Source organism: Equus caballus, chromosome 1 (genome assembly GCF_041296265.1).
Source record: "Equus caballus isolate H_3958 breed thoroughbred chromosome 1, TB-T2T, whole genome shotgun sequence".
Taxonomy (NCBI): Eukaryota; Metazoa; Chordata; class Mammalia; order Perissodactyla; family Equidae; genus Equus; species Equus caballus.
Genome location: NC_091684.1, coordinates 108,915,026 through 108,934,144, shown reverse-complemented (window position 1 = coordinate 108,934,144; position 19,119 = coordinate 108,915,026). Strand labels below are relative to the sequence as shown.

Genomic DNA, 19,119 nt, shown 5'->3' with positions numbered 1-19,119 from the left:
CAAGGAAGTAGGTGATCAAATGGAGTTTTTTTTTAATCTTGGGAAAATGGATACAAACCTAAAATTAAAAAGACACATTTCTAACTCAGTACCATAGAATTCCTTTTTTTTTTTTTTAAAAAAAGCATCTTCATTATCATTAAAATAGAAGGAAATGTGACCATTGTTATATGCTTTATGTTTAGCATAAGAGCGTGGTGAGTAGGGTTTGAAGATGGATTTGAGTGTTGACTGGGTGTTGTTATTCTGAAAGATTTGTGAATTGTCTGTCTTAAATGGATCCTTCATGGAAACACTTTTGAAAAAAACTCCAGACTCAGTAAGCCTACCCCTGTGCAGTTTGTCCTTATTCCTTTCAGCTAAGGGTGATAGATACTATGGTAAGGGAGACGTGGGAGCAGTGGGATGTGTAGATTGTCCCCCGTAGTGGAGGTCGAAACACTTCTGTGAGAACGCCAAAGAGGAGGCTGCAGGTGGAGTGGGCTCTTTGTTCAGGGTCCACTAGAAGGAATTATTGGGTTTCAGATTGAGCTTGTTGCCTTCTAAAGAGCTCACCTAGTCATTTCCAACACGTTGTCTAGATGGACATCAACAGAACAATTTTAAGTTTCCATGGTTTTTGTTCTAGACTTTTTCTAAACTCTAAATCAGTGTTACATTCCTAATTTTTTGATGATCAAATAAATCTGTCTGTCTCTAACTATGCCCGTTCTTTTTAAACCCAATAACCCCGTCCTTGTCTCCCCTTCTCCCTCCATTTCTGTTTCTGCCATTGATGTCATCCTCAGTATGAGCTGGTGTCCCTCTGGTGTGCAATACTCTGCTGCCCTGAGTCCTGACTTTAATTACAGAAGGTATGGTATTGTTACATGTCCAGCCGCCAAATGGGGAACCATAAAATATGGCATCTGGGCTTTTGGCTTGGAGCTGGCTTCTGTGTGGCTGGAATGCATATGGCAGCCTGCTTTGTCTGTGAGCACAGTGTTCAGTTGCCTCTGCTATGGGTGTCACTAATCCAATCGAAGAGGCACAGCCTAAGAGTTGGATGGTGTACCTTGATGCCTGTTTGTCTCAAGTGGCTGTAGATTTGGTGTTTTCTGCACAGACTTGTCTCCATGGTGTGATGGACAACTTTTCTCTTTGTTTTGGTCTTGTCCTAATTCCCAGATCCTAGGAATTCCCACATCCTGAGGAAAACAATGACAGAAGCAAGGCAGCTAATAAGATGCACTTATTTCTATTATGCTTCCAAATCAACCAGTCTTTAGATTCCAAATTCACAGACTCCTCGTCGTTTCATATTCTCTCAACTAAGCAGCTAGATGTAATTACTAAAACATTTTCAGGATTAAGTTCTGTGGTAAGCATAGATCTGGTTTTCTCAGGCTTTACAAGTAATTCGCAATAGAAAACTAAATTTCTTCTTGACTTCGCCTGTCTTCTCATCCCTGTTATTGACAATGAGCTTTACAGAGACATCCACTCGTACTTAGTCATGATTTCTATTGTCATATTGGAATAAGGAAAACAAAATCCATTGTTTAATTTACCAGCTAGAGAGAATAGAGGCATATGGTTTCAGTTCATAATAAGTAATTTACGAAACAAAAAAAGCAAATGTGAGCCCTTCTGGACTGGCATGCAAGAAGTATTTGTAGCAATTAACTGTACAGTTTGAGCAGAGATAACTAAATAGCTTCAGTATACTTTCAAATACAGTTTCAGCTGCTTGTAACTGAGGACACGGTCAGCGGCAACTCTATTTCGAGAGCTTTCCTACTTTAAAGCAGTTTCCACTGCACTTGTAGCAGATATGAATTATTCTGGCTACACCCCGAGGAGGATAGATTGCTGACCCCTCTCTGCAGCCTCCTGCCTCCAGAAAATGCTCTTCACTCTGCAAACCTCAAAATCTTTATTCCAGGGATCCCATTTTAGATACCAAACCCTAAATTGGTTCTTTTCCTTTGTCAGTATCAAGACACAAAAGTTAAAACTCTGGACTTAGCTTTTCAGCCTGTTCTGTCAGGTGTTACATGTGCCTGTCTGCAACTAACAATTCTCAGGAAAACTGTCAGCTAATTGTTGTCCAGCCAGGTGCGCACAGATGATAATGCTCATAAGTAACACTTGGGTTTTCTGGGGTGGGTGCGTACCTGCGAAGTTATAAAGGTCCTCTTCATGGATGCAAGGGCAAGTCTGAGTTCCTCTCTTTGCCTTCTGAAAGTTACTTATGCTCATATTTTCTCTGTGCCATTTAATTCTTTGGTATTAGCAGAGTTATATTCTGGCAAAGATTAATTACATCAGATCAAGGAAAAAACATAAATAAAAGATCAATAAGATAAATATGGAATATTGGCTGTCTATATGGTATACTGAGAAAAATCGGAGAAAATGACCTTAGATAGTGCAACATTCTATGCAACATTATTCTATCAAATAATGAGGTAAGAAAATCTAAGTATAGTTATTCTTTCTTAGCATACCAAGACCTGTAGGTGGCACTCATTTGTGCCATGCCCTTGTAAATAGTTTTGCTAGATGACAAAGAAATAATGCAACTTAAAGGGATTTTTGTATCCTCCTTCGTTTCTGAGACTCAGAAATAGAACAAATTAACTCTTGTGCTCTGTGTTCAGTTTCAGTCTAGAAGGCTTGACAGGAGGAGCTGGTGTCGGAAACAAGCCAGCCTCGTCTCTAGAAGTAAGCTCTGCAGACACCAGAGAGCTCAGACACCCCTTCAGTGGTGAGGAGCGGGGTGACTCTTTGATGTCACTTTCAGAAGAGGATCTGGAGTCAGGCCAGAGAGAACATAGGATGTTTGATCAGCAGGTAAGGATGAAATGGGTGTATGTTGCTGATTTCCCTAAATAATCTTTATTTTATATCCTAAATATGTCCTTTGTTCCTCATATTAGGAACAAAGAAGGCAAGACTTATATTGATATAAGGCTAGTAGCTATAATTACTTACCCATTATATAATATATTCGCTCTAGCACAAAGCAAGTTTTTAGCACTTAATACTGAAGAATACCATTCATCTGCATAGATTTGAATATTCCATCAAGGCAAACTTTTTTAAATTAGGAAAGTATCCAGGATATTAAATTGAGTTTTTCCTTCTTATCTGAGGACTTCTTTTACCACCCCAATAGTAAAATGAGTCTTGAAGTTAATACATACCATTATTAAATTTCCCAATTCTCAAAAACATCCAAAGTTGCTCCTTCCTGGAAAAAGATTCTGATTCTTTGTCTTATAACGTTGTCTAGAAATGACTGTTTATTTTCTCTGCCTCCTGTCACTGCCAGAGTTCTTGAGACAGCATCTACACCCCCGCCTTCTCTTTCTCACCACTTGAGGATCTCTCGTGTCCACCTCTGTCACTCTCTTCACACGCCTGTCTTGAAAGTCATGGACTTCCTTGTCGACCAAATCAAGTGACTTTTTCTTAGTTCACATCTTCTCAGGCTCTTCAGTATCACAACACTTTTGACAATCCCTTGGGAAGTTTTTGAGTGGAAAATTTGAATTATATGCTTTTACAGCATCCTACACTACCCCCAGTCCTTTCTCCCCCTCTTGGGCCAAGGAGACCATGGATTAATTTTTGAGAGGATTCCAGGATACGCATTCAAATGAAACATTTCTAGTTAAAAAAGTTAAAATACCTGTCTTTGAATAGGTGACTGGAGTTTTAGGTAGAAATATTATGAAATATTTCTAATGAAACAAACAAAAATGTTAAATAATCTATTCCTTGAATAGGTGACTGAGGTTTTGTGTAGAAAGATAATTTTTATTACATCCTGCTACATAGCAATGATGGGACCAAATGTAAATTTGGCACTGGAGGATTATCTTACTAACAAATGGGTCACTTATGCTCATGTGAAGGCCTAAGAGAATTGGGGCCTAATGAAAATCACACTGAAGGCCTAAAGGAGTTGTGCCACCTTTTTCCCCTCACCGCACCTGTGTCATCTTGGCCTGATAATTTACAAAAAGTTAGGAAAAATAATAAGAATATGGAGATTATATTTATTGGAGCAAATGATTTAGATTTATTCAGCCTAATGGTAACAGAAAAAGGGAGGAAAAAATAGAAATAATTCTTTGGTGACTACTGAGAGCATCTGATAAGTAGCAAGTCCGAAAAATAAATTGCATTTCATGTGTATAGAATCCTTTGGAAGTCATTTGCAAGACCAGATAAAATACCAAAAATTGTAGACTTGTGAACAGAATCATAGACTAAGAGCCAGTACAGTTGTTCGAACATCATAAAGTTACACAACCCTGGATGGTATAGCCTAGAACACACCTAGGCGATGTGGCGCTAATCTGATAGGACCACCGTCATATATGCGATCCATCGTCGACCAAAATGTTATGCGGCACGTAACTGTCTGTCTCTTTGGATTCTGCTTAGGCCGTTGTGTGTAAGAACTTCAAGCCCATTTGAGTTACTTGCCTAGGGCCTTGTAACTGTCTGTTGGCTAAACAGTATTAAATTCAGAATTCCTGGCTATTAGTCTTGCTGCTTCTTTCCATGTCTTTGAAGTAGATGAGTTTTAGTGAGGAAATGAGAACATTTTAATTTTCTTAATATTGTTTCTATGGTACCCTTTCTGAAACTGACATTTCCAGGAATTTGGCAGATTAACCCTGTCTTTTAGTAAGTGATGTTCGTTACCACTGATGTCTTTCTAATTAGGTCTTTCTGAGTAAAGTTGTCAACATTTGAGTGCCTTGCTGTGCGTTAGCCTTCCTGGCACTCTGCTTACCCAGAGTTTTTCGTCTTGTGTGCAGCCTCGGAGTGGTGTCTCAGCTGCTTGTATCCCTGATCTGGACAAGTTGCCTGCAGCCAACTTCCTATTGAAGGTCTCTGCCTCTCACTGAGGTCATTTTTCAGACCTCACGGTTGTATTTGAAACATAGCAACTGTTTGCCTCAGACTCCATGGTTACACGTGGAACAAGCTCTAAATAATCAGAGGTCTTCGGTGCAGCTGAGCCAAGTTGATGCTAGTAACGGATTTTCGTTGCTTCCCTTCCAACATGTGCAATTCAGGAGGCAAATTTCAGTCTACTATGAAGGGAAGGGGTTTATGAGCATTAAGTCAGTTAACAATTAGTATGAGCTCTCTCAAAACAAAAGGGCAGGGAGTCCCTCATCACTAGAGTGCGCTGGTAAATACTGGTTGACTCTCTTTCAGGGGTGTTATTGCAGGAACATCTGCAATTCGTTGGCTTGCATAGCCTTGAAGCTGCTGTGGATTTACAGAGGGAATTAAGTTATCACACTGCAGCCACCCTCGTGTTCATGTAGAAGCAGTCTGATCTTAGAAGAGGAAACGAAGGAGACTGAGGCTTCTTTCCTGATGTGCACCTGCTCTGCTTGTGATCTTGAGACACTTTTTACTTGTGTCTCAGTTTCCAAATCTTTAACATTGGAATAATATTCCTGGTATCCTGCTTTATCTCTTTAAGGGGTATTTCTATTTTCAAAGAACAAGAGCTGTATGTGGTTTGGTAATTCCAGTGAAATTATTTTTATCTGATTATGTGTTCAGCAGAGGTTTATTAGCACTTAGTAAGTTTGAAACATTATTAGATATTGTGAAGGATGTGAAACTACTGTAAAGGATGAATACTCTAATTGTCCCCATTTTACAGACAAGACAACTAAGGCTCAGAAAAGCTGAGTAACTTCTCGGAAGTGGAGCAGCTGTCAAGTTGCAGGGACGGACTTGAATGCAAGTCTGACTGCAAATCTGTGCTGTTCCCGTCCTGGTGCACTGCCTTATTTTCCTAGGTTGAGTCAGAATGTAAAGTTTGTGCTTGTCTAGAAATATGAGAGCATGTACCTAGAACCTGTTCTTTGCCTTTTTTACCTCACAGGCATGTCACAGATCTAAAAAACAGGGATTTAATTACTGTACGTCAGCCATTTCTTCTCCGTTGACAAAATCTGTCTCATTAATGACAATCAGCCATCCTGGATTGGACAGTGAGTATAGTACTTTCTTTAATTAAATGTATTATACTTTAAATACTTTTCCTATCATTTTCTCTCTTTAAGACCCTGTAACATTACCTTCCAGAATTGTCTGCCTCTTCCTCTGATGAGTGGCTCAGCACTAAACACAAAAGAGCATCGAGCTCAGCCATGGGATCTCCCTCCTCTCACTACCCAAAAATCTCCTGAATATATTAAACTCATAATGTTCTTGGGCCTAAACCTGACACACTCTTTATTTTGAAATAATTTCAGTCTCTCAAAATAGTACAAAGAATTACCATATATTCTTCACCTGGAGCCCCCAGATGTTGTCATAACACTTGTTTTCTCAGTCTCTCTCCCTCTCTCTGTCACTTCCCTCAAAGTTTGTCCTGAAACACTTGAGAGTAAGTTACAGACATAGTGCTCTTATGTCTCAAAGATATTCTCTTATATTACCACAGTACAATTGTGCAGATTTTATCCAGTATTAATTTACTGAGCTCTTCAGAAGTCTTCAGCTCACAAAGGACAAAGACATAGTGAGTTAAGCAGATGCTGAGAGGGGTACATCTGAAAGTGATCAGAGGAACCGCATGCGGATGTAGGATCCACTGCCCACGAAACTTCTGTACAGATGTCTGGCGTCTATAAGCACAGGGCATTCGTAAATGAAAGATGCTCATACACGTGTTTGAATTGGATCCAGATGTTTGCCATGGAAAGGCAGCTACCTTGTTCTTTCAGAAATCTCCCTTTTTCTGTTTTATTTTTAAAATACTTTTTTCGTGAGTAGTTGCAGGGTGAGATTTGATATAAAGAATTAAATTCTCATTAAAGGGGGAGTAATACATCCTTTGCTGACAGACCATGTATTCAGGAGGCTGAAGCAAAGGGATTAAATAAGGTCTCCTGTTGTTTCTGGGGTCTCTTCAGTGTCCCCAGTATAACTTAGTTTAAAGGGGTTGGGGACAGAAGTAGCTGCCCCGCATTAATGGGATGTTCTGTCTCAATTTATGACTTACTAGAGGCCTTATCTTTTCAGTTTCCACAGTGGAATTAAGACAGAATGGATGATTCTATTAACTTTGTCCTCATTTTTGTCTGATTAATACTTCACACACAAATCTGGCCTGTATGACTAAAGGTGCCCCATGACGACTTATTCTAAAAATGCAGATATGACCTCACAGAACCGTGACAGAAATAGCTTTTCCTGTCTTTGCTTGAGTTTTGGTTTTGTTTTGATTTGGCTCTGGGTTGGAGGTTTTGCTGCTATAGAGTGAAAATTATTATAACAAAACAGTTTCTAGTGGATTTGATGAGCCCGGAGTGCTGGAGCTCAAAGACAGGAAAGCACTCCTCAGTGAGACCCTTCCGCCCTGGGTGCCTCCCTCTGTGACGAGCAAGTGTTGTCGTGTGGGGGGGTTCTCCTCCTTTAGCAACACTGCCCGGAACCACCAGAGTGTGGCCCACAGGCAGAGCTTTTTCCTATAGTTTGCCTCATGCGTGAAACACGTCATTATTTTTCCTCCGAAAAGCAGGATGATTTTTGACTGTGTTTTCAGTTGCTAGCCAAACACTATAAATAATGCAGCCAGCTCCCAGAAAGCGCCATCCTAGAGTCCAGGAGTTCCGGCACAGAGAGCTTTTCTTTCTGTTGCTGGGAGATTTTCTGCTCAGCTCACTGAGGGGATCTGAAATCAGTAGTAGACTGCTGTCAAGAAGAACGTTTGATCCTTTCAACAAAATAGGACACCCTCATTCTAACCGGTAGGGTACTTTTCATGCAGGCTTCAATGATAGGTCATAAATCAATTAACTGGCCCCACTTATTTCCCTAAATTACCATATACTATAATTGGAAGACTAATTAACACTAAGGACTCTTTTCTCCGTGGTCCCTCCCCTTGTATAATTAAATGAATTTTCCCAACTGTATTTTTTACTCTTCTCTAGGAACATGATAAATCCTTTTGCAGATGTTAAAATTCTGGCCGTTGAACAGAAGACTGAAACTTCTGTGTGCTGTGCCTTGAAGCTTAGGATAGCTGGGTCGTTCTTGATTTGCCACAGACTCAAATCTGCAATTCCAAATCGCTTACATACTCTGCACGATGCATCTTTGATCATGGTCTTCCTAGGTGAAAGTATCATAATTAAAATCTACGCGGTGATTTCAAGCCTAAGGTGTCTGGTACGCTTAAAGAATTCTGACCAGTGCTTTCTTGTAAGCACATGTGGTGGCTCTGTGACCTTGGGCTGGGCCCTGAAACTTTGCCTCAATTACTGGAACTAGTAAACAGGGATAATAAAGTGATAAGGCTTAAACGTGAGTTTATTAAAGTCCTTCGCATATTTCCTGACTTATAAGAAGCATTCGTTATCATCGTGGAGTGAGGTGGTTCCCAGTGCCCAGGGTCCATTTTTCTCCGAGCAGAGCTTAAGCAATGCTCAAGAGACGAGAACGATGTCTCTCCTTGTATTAAGTGGCTGTGTCGTATGAGCATGCTTGCCTAGGAACAAAATACTTTCTAAAATCATCCTTATTTTACTACTTTCCAGCTTTTACCTGTATTCTGTCTTCTTGCTTTAAAGAAATTAGCTGCTTCCTCCACAGTCTTTGACAGCTGTGAACATTTGAGCATTTCTGAAAATGTATGTCCACTGAGCTGTTGTCTGGAATGTCTTGTTAGGTCATTTGCTAGATTAGAAAACCAGACAAACTCATAGCATTATTTCTAAGCTGGGATCTGTTTCAAAAATCTATTGATGTGGAGGAAAATACTGAGCAAAGGTGGTGACTAAAATGTTTCTGTATCGCTTTCTGGGGTGGAAAGCGGACCGGCAACAGCTTATTTAGGAACCACAGTGGGCAGGAAAGCGGTCCCGGGTCAACTCTTCGATTTGCTGTCTTGATGGGGGAAGCATGATGAGCGCATCTTGCTGGCTCATGTTTTAGGGAATCAGAATAGCACTGATGCTGCCTTTATCGTGGGAAAATGTCGGGGAGGCCCGCTCTCAGAGGAACTGCGCCAGGAAGTGTGTGCACCATGTTTCTCCTTCTTGCATCAGAGGCGGCTGAGAGCAGACTCCCAGCTTGCAGAAAACTCAGATGGCTTCTTGACAGAACTTAATAGACTTCGTTTTTGCGTATACAGGATAATTCAGTTACTACAAGCGATCCCCTTCCAGGACTGTATTTTTTAACTTTTCATTGTTGGCACCCAGAAGATGCTTACGAACAGTAGAGAAACTGCTGGATTGTATTCCTGGAAGAGCTCTAAGCGCATTAGTGGCAGGAATGTTGCAAGGGGAATGGTGCCCATCAGATGTTGCAACCTCTCAGACTTCGTAAAGAGATTTCATTTCCCCTTCATTTTGCATGGTTTGTTATCACACAGAATGGTGTCCACGAATGGCACCTGTCCTTGGGATCGTCCTCACACCTGCACTCACGGGGTGTGCGTTAGCCAGGTTCCTTGTGCGTGCTTTGATGGGCACACCAGCTTAGGACTGCGTAGCTTGATTAGACTGAAAGCTAAATCAGTCTTGAGAGCTGACCTGTGGCATTTACGTATCTAGAATGCAGCGGATCTAAAAGGACAAACGATCCATGTGATCAAAGATCAGGGTGGGCCTCTGGAAAGTTAGGCATCAATGCTAATGAGGATGTTTTATCTCTACTTTTTGGGCTTATTTTCTCTCTGTGTCTAACTGTGGACAGTGGGATGAGAATTTATTGGAATATATGTATTTTCTTAGAGTAGTTCTGTCTGGAGAAGATAACATTGACAGATATGTCAGAATAAAAAGTTAATCGGGCAAACAGACTTTTTATATTTGGTCTTTTGATTAAATTCCAAGCCTGGAATATATGCATATTCATTAAATATATGTATACACACACGCTCACAGTCCTGTGCATAATAACGTTTGAATCAACAACAGCCCACATTTATGATGATGGTCCCATAAGATTAGTACCGTATGGCTAGTTGTGTAGTAGGCTCTACTGTCTAGGTTTATGTAAGTCTACCCTATGGTGTCTGCACAATGACGAAATCGCATGACGACGCATTTCTCAGAATGATTCTCAGAATGTACCCCTGTCATTAAGCAATGAACAACTGTATATCTATTTGTATATATACTTTAATTTGAGTACTTCTAAAATTGCATCTCTATGTTGACAGAACATATTCTTTTCATATATGTTGGAGATTTCCATATATGTTGAGAATGCTCTTTAGATATTCATACAAGTAGATTTTTCCTTATGATCCATGATCTTGTGGCAACAGAAGAGAATATTCTTAGATTTTGTGTAATAACAGAGCTCATTTTTATTTCCTGAATTTGCCTCACATTTGCAAATACTTTAGAACACACATTAAAATAACGTCTTACTTTTGTGCTGGACTGTCGCTACCCAAAAAGCCAGCGTGCATGTATTTGTGCCAGGAGTTCTTCAAGCTCTGTCACTTGCAGTGGCTGTGGACAGCAATCTGCCATCACTCAGCGTTCATCTGGGGTATGGAGTGGCTTTCATATTGGGCAGGTCCGGGGCTTTTTCCTTCATTTAATTTCGGATGTTGAGCTTCCAGAAAGCCTGACAAGGGGCAGTTTATTTATTAATTTGTTTATTTATTCAATAAATATTTGAGTATCTGCTCTTTGCTAGGCACCAGGGTAGACCACAGTAGGAGAGGGATGAACTTACAGGTACAGTTCCTTTTCTGACCACACTTAGGCCGACAGACAAGAGGACAGGTGAATATAATAGAAAATGATAAATGCAGCAACTGAGAGAAACGTTGGGTGTTACAGCAGCATCAGACTCGAGGCGTCAGAGAAGGCTTACAGGGAAGAAGGTGAGCTAGTGTGTGGAAAGCAGGACTGAAAGAATTTGGGCTTCTTGTCTATGGGCAGTGGTGTGATTTAAGTTAATTAAATTAATTGATTCAAATACTTGAGAGACCACACTGAAGAAAGTGTTAGGGAGGAGAGGCTGATAGATCTGTAGAAGGCGATCGCAGGATTCAAATGAGAGCAGATGGCGGCCTGAACTAGGGCTTAGAGCAGTGGTGGGAGAGGAGAAGTTGATGTTCAGAGAATTCTGGAAGACAAAGTCAAAAGGACGGTTGAGATGTATATAGGGATTCAAGGATGGTACCCAGGTTTCCACTTTGAATAGTTAGTTAGATGTTAGGTGCCGCTCACCAAACAAACAAATAGCCGGGGAGGAGCAGGTCTGGAGGAAAGGAGAGTTCACTTCTGTGCTTGTTCAGTTTGAGCCGCCGGGGAGAGATCCACCCCCAGGTGAGCAGTGAGGTGAATGACTCTTAAGCTCAAAGAAGACATCTGGCTTGCAGATAGAAAGTTGTGAGTCACCAGTATGTTGTATGAAGACTGTACTTTAGGAGGTGAGAGTGAAGGAAGAGATTCAGGGGGGGGGAGAAGAGAGTCAAATTCGGAAGCCTGAGGACCACCACTCCTCCAGTGTTTTCACTTTGAAGGGAAAAAAATCCCAGCTATAAATTATGACCATTAAAAATAATTTTCTTCTTCTTTTCATAATCTAACAAGTATGCATTCGTTGGATGAATTTTTTAAGTTGCGTTAGAGTTCCGCATGTTCAGGAATAAAGATGAAAATGTGAATAAATTACGTTGTTCACCTAGACAGCCTTTCCTGGAACCATGCGGGCCAGTGACATTGGTTCATTTCTGGGTGGGTTTCAGATGCCCTCTCTTTTGGCCCGGTATAATCTGTCGTGCATGCTCTAACGTCTTGTTAACCACTTCTCAGCCCAGCAGCAGATGCAGCCGGCAAGACGCATCTCCTTCTCCGTCAGCATCTCTCCGCTCCTCCTTAAGTCTAAAACTCTCTTTTCTCTTGGCTCTTCCTATTCCAGTGATGAGGATGAGGAGTTGCGTAGTAAGTAAGCCGCTGTGGTGTCCACTGGCTGCTCTCCGGGGTCTGGCCAGCACTGAAAAGGCTGTAGGCTCCGTACTAAGAAATTGTTGGGGACTTTCATCCCCTTGCATGCCGTCATTTCTAAATCATTGTCTTCGTGCTTTGCTTTGAAAATTAATTGGGGTAAACACTTTTTTTTGTCCTCTGTACACTAACTGCACGGATCCAGTGACCTCATTCCAGGGCACGAGATATTGTCCCAGAACACAAATATCTTCAAAGGCCTAAAGGGTGTGCTCCTTTCCCACCTTGTACCCTTTGTCATACGGAGACTAATTTCACAAAACTTCACATTTTCCTTGTTTTGCTTTTTTGTCTCATGGGATGGGTGTCTAGAGGTCCATCTGTGGTATTTAAAAGTTAATGTTAAACTTTTTCTTCTCACCTTTTCAGACCATTTCTTAAAACATACCTTTCCTTTGGGATTAGACCCCAGGGATGAGGGGGTGGGAGTTCTATATTTATTTGTCTCCTACTTTCCCTCCTTTGGAACTTTTATTTTTTCTACCCATTTTTTCTGTTATTCTCTACCCAGTAGGTTTCAGCTTTAGTAAACTTGGAAAGGAAATGATTCCTCCTCGTCATGAAAATCACTGTTCTCAATTGTGGAAAATTTCTAAAACGTTCTAGATTGCTACTTTTAATGGAAAAACCGTGTCTAATACAAAGTTTAAATAATGAATTTTCATTTCGCATAGCTCAGTGAGTCTCAATGACAATATCCACATGATTGAACGCTGTAATTCCCTAGCACTTGCTGACTCTAAGTTTCCCAGCAATATTTAAGTATTTGATTATTTAATATCTAAATATTAAAATTTAATATTTAAGCAATATTAAGCTCAGGGTAACAGTTTTGCATTGTTCGTAAAGGAAAGTGTAAGGCACAATAACACAAAGTTCAGTTAATTTCCCTTAAATGGAGGTGTTATGTTCAGTACTTTTTTCAAAATTAAAAGATGTTTGGTAAATAGCCACACAACACGATATTCACTTTACACCAGTTGTAATAGGAGAGAAGTTGTGAAAATCCACTTTCAACTTTGAGTGTTCAGAAATTCTCAAGGCTGTTTCATCTCAAAGGATTTGTAATACACTTGGAAATAGGTCAGCACAGCAAAAAAGAGGTAAAGGAGTATTTCTTCTACCACTAATATAAAGTCACAAGGGCACTGGTTATTCGATTAATCCGACATGATGAAATAGTAAAAGTATAGAAACTTGAAAACATTTGAATCGAGTATCCAGCAATCCTCAGGATGTGTTCCTTAAACTCAAAAATATCAGTGAGAATTAGGTTAGCGGGCCGGGGGGAAGGAAGAAAAAGAAGGGGTTGGTTTATGGCCAAATCAGTTGAGAAAACTCTGGGTTAAAGCAAATTTCAAATGCTCCTGTGTACTTTGTCAGTTTCCAAGGCCATATTCAATATACTGTGCTTCTCAGACTTGCTAACCATGAAACTACAGTATGTTCGTGCCTCTGTATAACATCTCATGAGACTGGTGTTCCGTGGAACACACTTTAAAAAATATTGACCGTGTCCCCATTCCAGTAGTTGTAACTCTGGAATGTAGTATATTAGGTCTGCAGGTTATTTCTTGCCTTTAAAAAGACGTCTGGTTGAAATATGCTGTTTACCTGCAATAATGCTTCGCAGGAACTTCAATGACAGATTCCTTTGCTTTTGTCTGTAATTATATCATGGAAGTAACATTGGTTATTTTCTGCTCTTAGATGCTCTGAAAACTTGGTGACACATAGGAATTTCAGAGGCATTGGTAGATCAATCACTGCTTTCGGAACTACATCTAAGAGGTCACAGTAAATGAATTAAAAGGTTTTCAGCAGTGGAAAACTTGGAAATCCTTATGGGAGTCGTAGATCCTCCCAGTAGTCAATCACACACTTGTTCACTTTTTAATTTATTCAACAGAAACCTGCTGGGAGCTTATTTTGGCCAGGCTGTGTGCTGGTTGGTATTTTTCTTCATTTTGGGTTTTATTTTCATTTTGTTCGTATTACTAGGGTGGTAACTTAGTAGGTAATTGCTTAAGTATACAGCGGAATCCTGGCAGTGTGAGAGAATTTAATGCCGCCTGTATCGTTCAAGGCTCCTTGGGTGGAAAAAGTTTTAAAGCCACTGATCTAAACCACGCTCTTGGTTTTTTAGGTAAGTTAAGGCATCCTGAAGTTAAAATGCTGATGATTTCACACCTCGATCATGCAGAGCTGAGGGACAGTTCCCAGGTCTTATTCTTACTCTGCTCATCTTTCTCTCTTACCTGGTGGTTGTCACCATGCATTAGAAGTGAAATAGAAAAAGAGCCTCAAGTAAAAGGAAAAACTGTAGAAAGCAATCTTGAAGACTAGGAATTCGTCTTTAAGTTTCTTATGCATTAATGCCACCTGTTAGCTGTTTAAATTACTTAATAATAAGTACAATTTCACGTTTCTATTCAGAATCTAGAACAATTTGGGAGTTTATGAGTTTCAAATGCTGGTAATCTGGTAGTGGAACATCTCCAAATCTCGGTCAAATTAGTTTTACTAGCAGTAATCTCAGAGATCCTTGAAACCAACCCGAAAGAGAAGGAGTGTGTTTTGTCTGCATTATAACGGTAGTTACGCCGAGCATCCTTTGTCTGCCTGGAACCGTACACAGAAAGTATTTCTATACCTGATCTCCTAAAAGTCGGGAACCATCTATTGCTGTGTGGTTGAGGCTTTCCTCGAAAGTAGCTCAAACTTTCACAAGTCATAGGTAAAATAGTAGTACTGATCCTGCTGTTTGTTCTCCTTATTGCCCTGCTGTCTGACTGAGCCTTAGTTCTTGTTGGTTTTTTTATTTTGAGGAAGATTAGCTGTGTGCTAACATTTGCTGCCAGTCCTCCTCTTTTTTTTTTTTTGCTGAGGAAGACTGGCCCTGAGCTAACATCCGTGCCCATCTTCCTCCTCTTTATATGTGGGACGCCTACCACAGCATGACTTGCCAAGCGGTGCCATGTCCGCACCTGGGATGTGAACCAGCAAACCCCGGGCTGCTGAAGCGGAATGTGCGCACTTAACCGCTGCGCCACCAGGCTGGCCCCCAACTGAGCCTTAGTTCTAATGACCTGCTTCAGGTTATGGTTTCATGGTGATGGAAGGAGGAAGAATGCATCTGCCAAACTTGTTTTGTCAGTGTCAACCTGGGAAGAACTCTAGCGTCTGTTTTATCTTCCTCATTTCAGAGATGAGGAAGTGAAATCCACAGATCTCACCCCAAATTAGTGACAGGGCCGAGACCCTATAAAGCAGCTCTGATGCTCTCTCCCGTTCCCTAAACCATTTCCGAGAATGCTCAGGAAAATACCAGGTGTCCATTAGCTGGATTTTTAGTATAGAAATATATGAAAACAAAATTAACAGCATACAAAGTATGACATTTAGTTTTTTCCTGTTTTATATTCTTCCTGTCACGTCCTCTCAGAAAGATGGCCTGCGGAAACGGAACATTGCTAAGAACGGGAATTAAGCATGTTCGATGTCTGTTTGAACTTAGAAAAAGTGATTTGGGGTTTGTTCAGTTACTTGAATCCTGGATTAAATTTTTTTTTCATGGAAAATTCACTCCCTGTTGCTGCCTATTTCCAGTTCTAATTTGAGGATTTCGTGTTTAATTTTTCCTTCTTCCAAACCCTGAGGAGGAGAAGGCACCCCCCACTGGCTTTCACATGCTGCTTCTGCTTTCTCTGTGTCATCGTAAAAATTGTAAGCACTTTTTCTGTCATCAGTTGAGACCCTTTTGTTCTAACTTTTCCTCTGCCGCTCTTGTTTCCTAGACTCGCGGCCATTCCACAGCACCAGTGCCAACCTGACTGAGAGGTACTGTACGTTTGTTTCGTTCCTCCTTTTCCCCAGGTGAAGGGAAGGAAATCCAAAATGTCTTCTGGCATTTAAGGAAACTAAGTTCACTGAGCTCATTGGATTCTTACTTCTTTGAGTGATAAATTTGGAATAATGGTTAGAAGTCGTTTTCTAATGAAGGCTATATCCTTTTTAATTAAAAGTTATTTTCTTCTGTGTCCATGGATACAGTACACAGCTCTGTCCGAGTGAGTGAGTTGGTTCTTTACTTGAAGCAGGCAAAAGATTTCTGTTTTCACTCATTGTTTATTTTTAGATTCCTCTTTTCATCCTTGTGGGATTAAATATTCCAATTAAGCATAATTGGTGTTCTGATTTTGCCCTGCAGTTTGTTTTTTTTTAAAGTTGGTGTGCTTTTTTGGTGGGATTTTGTTTTTTTTGTTTTTTTGGTGAGGAAGATTGGCCCTGAGCTAACGTCTGTTGCAATCTTCCTCTATTTCGTATGTGGGACGCCGCCACAGCATGGCTTGATGAGCAGTGTGTAGGTCCACGACCAGGATTCAAACCTACAAATTCCAGGCCACCGAAGTGGAGCACACAAACTTAACCACTATGCTACCGGGCCAGCCCGTCCCATGCAGTTTTTTTAAGTTGCCCTCCTTTTCACAAAGTCATCAGTTATGACTCGGTGATGCAGAAGTCTCTTAATATGAATACTTGTCTTTGGACTTCTGTCGTATTTTATTTATTTTTTGTCCTTTCTGGAGCAGTGGTTGTTAGACCATTTCCCCTTTATCTTGGTAACAGACTGCTTTATTTTGTAAACAATGCTTTATAAATAGACTTCTGTTACTGAGGAGGACCCTCGTGGTTGTGCTCCTGTCTGCCCTCTCACAGAGGCCCTTGAGGTAGACACTACTTTTCGGTGGAAAGGTTCTAAACTAACTGTTCTAGAACACCTAGGAAAAGTAGTACAAATAGATTGCTTTTCTGTATAATGGATTATATACACAAGTGCCCAGCGTTCCTTGAGGAAATGAACCTTTGTGAATTTGCTAAGGTCCAAGTGTGTCCATCGTGGATGGACTTAGATTTTATGTAGGCTTCCTGAACAAGTGGATTGGTGCATCTGGACTGTGTGGAACTCCTAAAATGAATCTTTCTACACTCTGCCTTAATTCTGCCTGCCATTCAGTATATTCCGTCCTAAAATTCTGCATGGCTGTACAGGCACACCTTGAAGACATTGAGGGTTCAGTTCCAGGCAACCACAATAAAGCAGGTCACACAAATGTGATAGTTTCCCAGTGCATTAAACATTATGTTTACACTATACTGTAGTCTGTTAAGTGTGCCAGTAGCATTATGTCTAAAAGAAATGTGCATACCTTAATTTAAAAATATTGCTAAAAAATGCTAACCATCATCTGAGCCTTCAGCGAGCTGTGATCTTTTTGCTGGTGGAAGGTCTTAAAAACGCAATATGTGCCAAGTGCAGTAAAGTGAAGTGCAGTAAAACTCGGTATGCCTGCCTCACCAGTCCACGGCGTTGGTTGTCCAGCGTGCTGTCAAACTAAACACAGTGTGATCTCTGCTATTAGGGACGTTGCGTGTGCATTCAGTCACGAAAATTCCTGGTTTGCAACCTTCATTAGCAAGTCGGTCATTCCATCAATGTGTGGGTTTCTTTTCATGCACCTGTTTGATGCAAAGACATTTGTAAATTGAGTGCTATTTTAGATTCAGAAATTTCAGATAAAATAATGAACAACTGACAGGCCCCAATTAACATCAGATCACTGAAAATCTGTTAGTCAAATGTTAATAACTGAAAGAAGAAAAGTTAGCCAGGTTTTGGCAGCAGAACATGGGCACTGTGGGACGTTCTATTCTTGGATGTTATTGTATAAAACCTCTCAGGAGCCTCTTATGCCACTTCCCATTTTCACATGAGTATATAAGTTGACTGTGAGTTGTGGCTAAAATCTGACAATGAGGGTTAGAAAGAATTATATATAAGGTGTGTTAACTTTTAAAAATTAACTTCTGTAATCTTTTTTAAAAATCTCCTTGTTTTTACTTAGTATAACAGAAGAGAACTATGACTTCCTGCCACCAAGCCCCTCCAAGAAGGATTTTGAAAGGATAAAGGGAACAAAAGTCAGCCGTACGTTCAGCTACATCAAGAATAAAATGTCCAGCAGTAAGAAGAGCAAAGTAAGTACGGTCGTGGCATTCCCGTGTGACCACTCAGTTCGTCATCAGTAGGCTCCAGTCGCAGCCTGTATCACCCACAAACTAATTGAACAATGGGGACACATGGAAATAAATTTAGAGATACTCTCCGAAATAGCCTAATATTTGAAGAAAAATAGCAACAAGAGGTAGTACCACTAATTGAGTTTTTCTTATATACTAAGAGCTTTCCATATATTATCTCATGTTATCCTTTCCGCTTCTTGTAAGGTGGATGTTATCTCCCTTTTCTAGGAGTGGGGTACCTCATTTGTGGGAATGTGGGCAGAGGTTCAAAAGTAAGAAAGTAAAAATCACCTGTAGTAACCCCACATAAAGATAGCTACTCTCCTAATCTTTCTTCCCATGTATTTTGAAAAGAAAGAAAGAAAAGGAGTTGACTTTCTTATACTGATTCCCAGTGCCAAACCAAAACAGATTCCATTTCACATCAGTGGGGAAAAGCTTTCTGCCTCCCACTTCCTACACTCCATTCACCCTCCACACAACCTCCAATGAAAGAAAGAAGTGAAAAAAAAACCCTGGAAATCAAAGAGCTCTTGCCAAAGAATCACTATATATACACGTGCATGCGTGTGTAGGGGGGTATATACATACACACTGGTACATAAATGCTTGAAGTAAGGGAAATAACAAACACTGAACTCAAGAATATTGTTGTAAAACTGCGCCTCCCCGTCTTCCTCCTCCCCCACCCCCAAAAAACACAAGCAGCAGCTTAGCCCTCACTTCAGTGGGCTGGAGGAAATAGAGCCAATGTATTTTACAGAGTTTTGTAAATAGGAGCTCTTTCTTTTAGTGAATGCTAGATTTGGTCATCACTCAGAGGGATTTTTCCACAAAACCTGCTTCCGGAATTGTGTTTTCTCTATTTTTCCTGCCCGTGTGCAGAATGGACCGGAAATGGGCAATCAGGAGAAACGGGAGAAGATGCAAAGAATCTAGCAAGTTGCTTCTGGAATAATCACTTATTTAAATATTAACTTCATACTTAGCCTTATTTTCTAATTCAAAAGAATTAAGGTTGAAA

The 19,119-nt window shown here is 40.5% G+C and overlaps 1 protein-coding gene across 23 annotated transcripts in view; it reads left to right on the top strand.

Annotated features, from left to right (window-relative positions):
• Nucleotides 1-19,119, top strand: part of AKAP13 (A-kinase anchoring protein 13) — a 322,766-nt gene that overhangs the window by 249,869 nt on the left and 53,778 nt on the right. For 9 of the 23 annotated variants that reach the window (XM_070267054.1, XM_023650639.2, XM_070267063.1 and 6 more), the window contains 4 exons: nt 2,643-2,835; nt 5,909-6,017; nt 15,809-15,851; nt 17,918-18,050. In XM_070267054.1, coding sequence (XP_070123155.1) covers nt 2,643-2,835; nt 5,909-6,017; nt 15,809-15,851; nt 17,918-18,050 — 478 coding nt within the window. Of the gene's footprint in view, nt 1-788; nt 855-2,642; nt 2,836-5,908; nt 6,018-11,819; nt 11,949-15,808; nt 15,852-17,917; nt 18,051-19,119 lie in introns of all 23 variants that reach the window. The other 14 variants (XM_023650594.2, XM_070267021.1, XM_070267023.1 and 11 more) reach the window with 3 other exon arrangements.